Genomic DNA, 10,408 nt, shown 5'->3' with positions numbered 1-10,408 from the left:
AGTATTGATTATGTTGTTGTGATTTAGTGACTATATGTTTGTATGTCTTTATTTACAGTGTATTGATTATGATTGTGACTATATGTTGTTGTTATTTAGTGACAATATGTTTGTATGTCTTTATTTACAGAGTGGATATTGTGTTGTTTTGATTTAGTGACTATATGTTTGTTTGTCTTTATTTACAGAGTATTGATTATGTTGTTGTGATTTAGTGACTATATGTTTGTATGTCTTTATTTACAGTGTATTGATTATGTTGTTTTGATTTAGTGACTAAAGGTTTGTATGTCTTTATTTACAGTGTATTGATTCTGTTGTTGTGGTTTAGTGACTATATGTTTGTATGTCTTTATTTACAGAGTATTGATTGTGTTGTTGTGATTTAGTGACTATATGTTTGTATGTCTTTATTTACAGAGTATTGATTGTGTTGTTGTGATTTAGTGACTATATGTTTGTATGTCTTTATTTACAGTGTATTGATTGTGTTGTTGTGATTTAGTGACTATATGTTTGTATGTCTTTATTTACAGTGTATTGATTATGTTGTTGTGATTTAGTGACTATATGTTTGTATGTCTTTATTTACAGAGTATTGATTATGTTGTTGTGATTTAGTGACTATATGTTTGTATGTCTTTATTTACAGTGTATAGATTGTGTTGTTGTGATTTAGGGACTATATGTTTGTATGTCTTTATTTACAGAATATTGATTATGTTGTTGTGATTTAGTGACTTTGTGTTTGTATGTCTTTATTTTCAGTGTATAGATTGTGTTCTTGTGATTTAGTGACTATATGTTTGTTTGTCTTTATTTACAGAGTATTGTTTATGTTGTTGTGATTTAGTGACTATATGTTTGTATGTCTTTATTTACAGTGTATAGATTGTGTTGTTGTGATTTAGGGAGTATATGTTTGTATGTCTTTATTTTCAGTGTATATATTGTGTTGTTGTGATTTAGTGACTATATATTTCTATGTCTTTATTTACAGAGTATTGATTATGTTGTTGTGATTTAATGACTATATGTTTATGTGTCTTTATTTACAGAGTATTGTTTATGTTGTTGTGATTTAGTGACTATATGTTTGTATGTCTTTATTTACAGTTTATAGATTGTGTTGTTGTGATTTAGTGACTATATGTTTGTATGTCTTTATTTTCAGTGTATATATTGTGTTGTTGTGATTTAGTCACTATATGTTTGTATGTCTTTATTTACAGTGTATTGATTATGTTGTTGTGATTTAGTGACTATATGTTTGTATGTCTTTATTTACAGAGTATTGATTATGTTGTTGTGATTTAGTGACTATATGTTTGTATGTCTTTATTTACAGTGTATTGATTATGTTGTTGTAATTTATTGACTATATGTTTGTATGTCTTTATTTACAGAGTATTGATTATGTTGTTGTGATTTAGTGGCTATATGTTTGTATGTCTTTATTTACAGTGTATTGATTATGTTGTTGTGATTTAGTGACTATATGTTTGTATTTCTTTATTTAAAGAGTATTGATTGTGTTGTTGTGATTTAGTAACTATATGTTTGTTTGTCTTTATTTTTAGTATATTGATTGTGTTGTTGTGATTTGATGATTATATGTTTGTTTGTATGTCTTTATTTTCCGTGTAGTTTATAGTTGAAACTTAAACAACACTTGATAGAAAATCGCCATGAAATATAAAACACCCGTGTTTACTGCAACTCACGAGACCAAATACCGTGGTTTTAAACAAAGAACCAAACATGAACAAACTGAATAAAGGTAGCTTTTTTAATTGAACAAAACATCCCTACTCCAAACCAACCAACACCCCAGGACACCAAGATACCTTAGTACACTGTTAAAGAATCTCCGGTCATGTGACCTCTTTGTTCTATATTGTGTGCAGTCATGTGTCTATATAAACTACTAGTCACTGATGCTAACTCAAACCCAGGAGAATCTGGAACATATTCCGTTTGATTATTAGTTTGGCACGTCAGGTTATATGTTCTACTCGTTCAGTTTATTTGGCAAGTCATCGCGAAATTCATTTAACTTCCATGTTTAAGGTGCGTGTACGTAGGCATATACATCTGCATTATCATAGATCTTTGTTACATAACTCATTAAATGTTTTTTATTCTGTGTATTCTTATGTTGGTATCTTGGTAACCCAAGGTGCCCAAGGTTATTTCTTGTGTACTTTGTTAAGATAAATTGTTATTTCTTTATTTGCATTGTCTTTTTATTTTTGTCGCCAATGACAGATTCATTGGTTTCTTGTTTTGTTTATGTAAACTGTATTATTTGGTGAATTACCTGCTGTTCAAAATTACCTGTTTTAATTTTTTTTATCTAATTTATTAACTTTGTGGTATTTTCATCATGGTAATCTGTAGAGTTGTTGTTACATGCTAATTCATTAACTTGTGTTTTATTTGTTGTATTTCTGTGTTGAGGTGGGATAAATAAAGACAAAACAAACAAACATGTCGAAATGTTGTACATTTATAATAGTTTTGTTCATTACCCAGTTGTCTCTTGACTTTTATTTAGTGACTATATGTTTGTACGTCTTTAGTTATAGCGCACAATTTATGTTGTGGTTCAGTCACTCTGTGTTTGTACGTATTTATTTACACAGTATATAGGTTATGTTGTGGTCCAGTCACTGTGTGTTTGGACGTCTTTATTTACAGTATATATGTTATGTTGTGGTCCAGTCACTGTGTGTTTGTACAGTGAGTAAATAACCTTAATTTTCTAAACTCTTATACAAGAGACACTTGATTATACTTACAATAAAATGCTAACATTACAAATAACTTTGCTGCACTGATTACATCTATAATATATCAAGGAACCACCACAGTATGATTTTGAAAACATAAAACGCTACTTACGCAAAATATCTATACAATGTTTCAAAAAGTTTTAATTCAACAAAAACACGGCGATAGCTCTTCTTGCACACTGACCTTTCACCCCTGATGTCCAATGACGGACCGATTGTAATTACAAAGCTGATAGATAAAAATCAAAAGAGATTTTTATTGGATGGAACCCTGGCTGTAAAAGTTGTCAACAGCTAGTTTATGGCCGTACCTCCAGGCATGAGTTTTACATGTGAAAACCTACTGCCGTGGTTCTTGTGTCCTGGGGGAAGGGAGGAAGTTATAGAGATGGAGACACAAAGTCATAACCATGTTTCTCTGAGCAACAATAAATGTCTGTATTCATTGGGGAGTTTGCTATACGAGTCTTGAATCTTTAAACTTACACGGACAATTGCTGTCGAAATACATTCGTATCCAAGATAAAAAGAAAACGTACCATTTCTAATGAATTAGGTTTGACTAACTTGGTAAATATATCACAAAATAACAGTTTCATTTCTTGAGATTCTCTGATTAATAGATTACTACTGTCCGTAAGCTTTGTCTGATGTCTAATTTATTACTCAAAGAAGTAAACATCTCATGCACGCGTAGCAGTGGTTTATATACCTCCAGCCGGACAAGAAAACACTGTAATAATTCAATGATTAAAGTTGACTGCTCAAAGTGGACCAAAGCTTCACAAATCCAGTTGTTACGGTAACATTTGTTATTTCCTAATAAGGCGTTATTGTAACATGATTGGCACATAGTCCTGTTCACACGATTAAAAAGACATATCCAAACAAGTAGTTGTATTTAAAGAAAAACTAAAAATATCGGATACAAACATAAAAGTTTTTACTTGTGTTTTTCTTTAAAGTTATAAACAATATAACTTACAGTCGCAAAATAAACCCCACGGTGTAATGTACCTCACAGGTTTGTTATTAGAACTTCAGATACACACATATTATAATAAACATACATATACCCATATTACAAGCAACAATATATGTTTGTATGTCTTTATTTACAGTATATAGGTTATGTTCTGGTCCAGTCACAATGTGTTTGTACTTCTCTGTTTACAGTGTATAGGTTATTTTGTGGTCTAGGCACATATAGACATGTTATTATTATAAACACAGTTACATCCACACCATTATCAACACACATATACCAATACTGTTATCAACATAGATACACACGTTATTATTATAAACACAGTTACATCCACACCATTATCAACACACATATACCAATACTGTTATCAACATAGATACACACGTTATTATTATAAACACAGTTACATCCACACCATTAACAACACACATATACCAATACTGTTATAAACATAGATACACACGTTATTATTATAAACACAGTTACATCCACACCATTATCAACACACATATACCAATACTGTTATCAACATAGATACACACGTTATTATTATAAACACAGTTACATCCACACCATTATCAACACACATATACCAATACTGTTATCAACATAGATACACACGTTATTATTATAAACACAGTTACATCCACACCATTATCAACACACATATACCAATACTGTTATCAACATAGATACACACGTTATTATTATAAACACAGTTACATCCACACCATTAACAACACACATATACCAATACTGTTATAAACATAGATACACATATTATTTAAACTTTACATAACTGCCTCGTATGTTTGATTTTGTCAAACCCTAGCAGCTTTGGATATTCACAGCATTATTCCACAGTTGGACAATGAAACCAACAGATATCTGTACAGATCAACCAACGGGTATGTATTTTACATCATCTGGAGACAGGTTATAGAAGTATACTTACAATGAACTAGTGTTCTGTAGCAGTGGGAATCTTACATAATTTCCCATATAATTTTAAATTGTCCCTCGCGCATCTGAGCGTGCATATATATCTTCATACGTGTAATGGTAATACGTTAATATCAGTTATAGTTATTGTTTTGTTTTTTAAAGACTGACGTGTCATGGAAGTTTCTTGAGTGTAGAGGGCGTGTCACCTCTGGTAGGAAGGACGACATGAGTTATGTAAATGCGAGCTGCTACTCCCAATTACGTGAGTAAAACGAACTCATCTTGAAGTCCCCAGTTATATCAAATGTTCCTCAGTCTAACAACCTGAATAAAATCCATGCCGAAACCACCAAATAAAATTACTCATCAATTTAAAATTATGAGATGGTCCCCCCATATTATTGGCAAATGTTCTATGGAAACTGGCATATAATTCTGCTTGAACGTATACAGCACCATATGATACTTAAGTGTCAGATAAGTTACATAATAGTTTGTTTTTAATTATTTGAATGTATATTTACGATGTTTCACACAAGAGCAGAGCTGTCTTTAACTAATGACTCGTAGGCTAGGAAGAAGTCAGCATGCCTGGATGTTGAATCCGCTGACCCAGGTTTCGCGATCTGTTGCTGCAATACGCGCTCTACACTATGGGGTGGGGGGTACCATGAGAGTGACAAGGAAACGGCAGTATTTTGTGAGACAATAATAACCTAAAGTTGACGCTGGGTGTTATTGACGGCCTGTAATCTATCAGTTAAAAATTAGGGACGACTATGAGCGAGTAGTCTTAATCTACCAGTTAAATATTACGGACGACTATGAGCGAGTAGCCTTAATCTAGCAGTTAAATATTAGGGACGACTATGAGCGAGTAGCCTTAATCTAGCAGTTAAATATTAGGGACGACTATGAGCGAGTAGCCTTAATCTAGCAGTTAAATATTAGGGACGACTATGAGCAAGTAGCCTTAATCCATCAGTTAAATATTAGGGACGACTATGAGCGAGTAGCCTTAATCTATCAGTTAAATATTAGGGACGACTATGAGTGAGTAGCCTTAATCTAGCAGGTAAAAATTAGGGACGACTATGAGCGAGTAGCCTTAATCTATCAGTTAAAAATTAGGGACGACGATGAGCGAGTATCCTTAATCTATCAGTTAAAAATTAGGAACGACTATGAACGAGTAGCCTTAATCTATCAGTTAAAAATTAGGGACGACTATGAGCAAGTAGCCTTAATCTAGCAGATAAAAATCAGGGACGACTATGACCGAGTAGCCTTAATCTGGCAGATAAATATTAGGGACGACTATGAGCAAGTAGCCTCAATCTATCAGTTAAAAATTAGGGACGACAATCTAAACAAGTAGTAGTGTGGTGATTTTACTCAAACTTCTAAAACAAACAAATTTGTTTTTTTTTCAATTTAAATTATTACTTCTTAATATCCTACATATATATCAAATTTGTGACAGCAGAGATCTTGGAGCTCTAATCGCTTTTGTTTTTATCACAGAGAACTCAAGTGACAACAGTTTCGATGACGAACACGTGTGTGGATCGTGCCAAACAGGGTTTTTGGAATTAAAAGACTTTCTGACACACAAGAAAACCTGCATGACGAAACGACTGATGGCTACATTGGGCGAGCTGTCGTCCTCAAGAGATGGAAAACATAGTCCAGCATCTGTCGTAAGTTCCATTTCAGCAAGATATGATGACCATTGGTCACAGAGGCAAGACTGTTGTGTAAATAAAATTATCGGCAAAGTCGATTCTCTGATCCAGTACTTACCAGATACAGAATGTAACCAGTCCTTACCAGATACAAAATGTAAAGAGTTCTTTTATGATGGACCATCCACAAGATTTGAAAATTTTCAGGACTCTACTGCTAAGGACAGAGACGTTTCTCCATCTTTACTGACAAATAATCTATCTCATTCAATGGGTTCTTTGCAACGATTGCCCACTTCTAATAGTCTTCTGAGTGTTCTACAAAATTTGCAAACGACAGAACCTCGTAAATCTGTTCTTTCTTTAAGAACTCCTTGTGAACAACTGGAAGTTTTGCAGTCGGCACTCTATAATCTTCAACATCAGCAGTTTCTACAACTTCAGGTCATTCGAGAGCTACAGGTTCACATAAACATGTCATTGGATACAAGTTCTGATGCAAAGTTTACTACTCTTCCTCACTCCCTCAGCCCAATCAGTGGTTCTCTTCTTCTTAATCAAACATCTCCTCGAAATCTTCAGTGTGATAACTCTGTTCATCAAATGCTATCTGAAAACCACCAGGGTTACAATTCAATTCATAAAACACCACCTCATAATCACCAGGTTGACGTTTCCTTTGAATCAAATAATCGTTCTGTCAGTCACCAATGTACTGAGTCTTTGTTTCTAAAAGAACCAAACACACTCGACCATCTGCAAAGACATACTGAAGAAGCTATTCAGAACACGATGATTGGAGGGCCTTTCTTGCTTAGAGACCTGTCTGGAGTAACACTCAGCAATGGTATTAAAAGTCCTGAGAAAGGAAATGAAACAAATGTATTGGAAGAAGAACAAGGAGTAAAGAAATCAGCACAATGTCAACATCAATGTTATTATTGCAGAAAACTATTTGGAAGTTATAGTGGCTTGCAAATACATCTAAGATCTCATACTGGTGAGAGGCCTTTTAAATGTAATATTTGTGGGAACTGTTTCTCAACTAAAGGTAATTTGAAAGTCCATTTCCAACGACACAGGGGTAACTATCCACACATTGAAATGAACCCTAATCCGGTTCCCGAACATCTCGACAAGATGCTTCCACTTCTGGAACCTAAGATTTCTCTCATGGAGTCCTCCCAACGCAGTGTGCTTCAGGAAATGGGAAACATTCAAAAATTTAATTGTTTATCATCAAGAATGATGGATACATCATCACAATCTGCTTTTGCAAATACGACAGATAAAACAATTCTAAAAACCCCAAGAGATTCCACTGAAGAAATTACAGCAAAGTTTGGAGATGATAATTTCAAATTTGCTTTGGACACTGATTCTTCAGAAAACAGTTTTCTTTCCAGCGAGAGCCCATTTGACAAAGAAAGTGGTAATCCAGATCCTTGCCTTCATAATTCTTCACGTGAGTCTCAGTATGAAAATGGCTTTGAACACATGGACACAGAGGAGGGTAAACCTGAAAATTATCTTTTATCAGCAGAAAGATCACTTTCACCACCTACAACTACTTCTGGCTCGAGTTTCTTTTCTTCTGCTGTTTTAAAAGATAAAACTACTTCTCAATCAGAATTACACACCTCCACATTGACTGAATTACCAATAAAGACATCAAACAAAGCAAAACTAATATCAGCAAATAAGAGTCAACCTGATGATTTATCTTCACAACAAGATGTTTTGGTAAAGCCCTTGGAACATCTTATCCAGAAATCAGATGCATCAGAAACATCAAAGCTACAAACTTTAGTGGACAACATTGAAACTAAAATTAACACTGATAAATTTGAGTGTCTTATATGCCATCAAGCATTCAGTCATAAAAGCATTTTCCAAATGCACTACAAAACGCACACTGGAGAAAAGCCCTTTCTATGCAAATTATGTAGAAAATCTTTTACTACTAAAGAAAACCTGAAAACTCATAAGAGGCTACATAGAGCCGAACCAGAAGTTTACAGCAGTAATTATCAATGTGACTTAAATAATCAAATCACAAGCTTAGCTGAAGCTAGCACTGCAAGACTACTTGGTGTTAATCATCCTGGTTTGTTGTTTGCTAATAGTAAGACTTTTGTTGTTCCTCCAGTTTTAAGATCTCCAAATTCTTCAAACCAAGTATCTGACAATTCAGAACACACTCGGTTACCAAGAAGTTCTATTGAGCCCTCGTTAATCGAAAACAATGATACATTTATTGAAGATCTCAAAACCCAAAGTTTGAATTATAGTGACAATAACGTCGGTTCATCCAGTAAAACCATTCTAAATCCTGAATATTGTTCTCCATCTTCTCTACACACTGACATATCTCAAAAAGGACGCATACAAGAAACCTTAACAGTCCTAAAGAACCACACGAAAACCACCAACTGTAAACAAACCGAGGAACCATACCATAGTCCAACCAACATAACACCTGCCTCATCTCCACATAATACATCAAATTTTGGATTTCGCACCATTGAGAGGTCACTATCCCAAAGTAAAAACAGTACATTCATTCAAACGGATATTTCGTGCACAATGCCAAAAACAGGAAGCTCAGAAGTTCTCAAAAAAGACCTACCTGGTGGTTATTCAGTGAAATCAAAAGAATTATTGTTTAAGTCTACCCAACATGCTAGGATGCTATTAGTGTCTCCAGATGCATCGGGATTCATTTCCCTACCATCAACTATACCACATGATCATGAAATCCCAGACACCACATCTTGCATAGCTCTATCTTCTAGTGAACCAACATTTCCAGTATCAACAGCTGCTTCTCCTGGACTTCCTTTCCCCCCGTCACCAGGATTTAATAAAACAACGTGTGGTATTTGTTTCAAAACGTTCGCTTGTAGTAGTGCACTAGCCATTCACATTCGAAGTCATACCAAAGAGCGCCCGTTTAGATGTAATCTTTGTGATCGAGGATTTACCACGAAAGGGAACATGAAACAGCACATGTTAACTCATGACATTACAGAGAGTTCTATACAGAATAACCCAGCATCAACTCCCTCCAGCTTCACAAATTCACATACTGTGAAAAGTTTTCTTCCCACTTATTCCAGTAGAAATACCCAACCTGCAACTGACGACGTGAAGACTAAAAGAACATATGAAAACGACACGCCTCAGTCATTACCTAAAAGACCAACAGGACTGTCAAAACATGAGTGCCTTATGTGCAACAGACCCTTCTCTAGTGGCAGTGCACTCAATATTCACATGCGGACCCACACTGGAGATAGGCCTTTTAAATGTAACGTCTGTAACAGAGCGTTCACAACGAAAGGGAACTTGAAGGTACACATGGGGACGCACATGTGGGCATCACGAAGGGGACTCAATATGGAATTCATGGACTTCCCTACTCTTAAAGTGGCTCACTCTCTCATACCTGGCGAATTTCAACTGCTACGTCCCAATCTTTTCTTTCCACCTCTGCCTCCTGTTTACATGAAAGGATTAACAAAGTCCAATATGAATAAAATATCCGTGATCCACAGCTCGATCAATATGCAAAGCAACTGTCCTCCTGTGGACCACCAGTCAGCAAATGAACCACACACAAGCTCTGAAACTTTGGATAGCACCCAGCGGCAGGAAGTTTGTCCATCTGATAAGTCCCAAACACTCTGTCTTTCCGTGGGGCCACAAGTAATCCATCCCCTTCAGAAATCAAATTCTAATTCTTCTGAAAAATCTCAAAAAGGTTGTCCTCCTTCTTCTGAGGCAAGATATCATTCTGAGCAGCTCCAAACAGGAACTTCTGCCACGGAATCAGAAGGGTAGATTCATTGACATCTGGTAGATTCACTGCCATCTAGAAGACCTTCCGATTTACACTCCTCAGAAATTAAACAACTGAAAGTTCCCTCTGGTGGGGAGTCAAAAACTTTGAAGAGCTACTGATTTCGAAAGCCACCACAAGACGATAAGAACTG

General features: G+C 35.1%; 1 protein-coding gene across 1 annotated transcript; it reads left to right on the top strand.

Moving 5' to 3' along the window:
- The first annotated feature begins 6,257 nt into the window (after positions 1 to 6,257).
- Positions 6,258 to 10,408, top strand: LOC143258280 (sal-like protein 1). The gene has a single exon (XM_076517251.1). It carries the CDS (start codon positions 6,354 to 6,356, stop codon positions 10,254 to 10,256), a length of 3,903 nt encoding a protein of 1,300 aa, XP_076373366.1. The 5' UTR covers positions 6,258 to 6,353; the 3' UTR covers positions 10,257 to 10,408.

Source organism: Tachypleus tridentatus, chromosome 1 (assembly GCF_004210375.1).
Source record: "Tachypleus tridentatus isolate NWPU-2018 chromosome 1, ASM421037v1, whole genome shotgun sequence".
Lineage (NCBI taxonomy): Eukaryota > Metazoa > Arthropoda > Merostomata > Xiphosura > Limulidae > Tachypleus > Tachypleus tridentatus.
The sequence above is the reverse complement of the archived record's forward strand: the minus strand, read 5'-3'. Positions and strand labels throughout refer to the sequence as shown.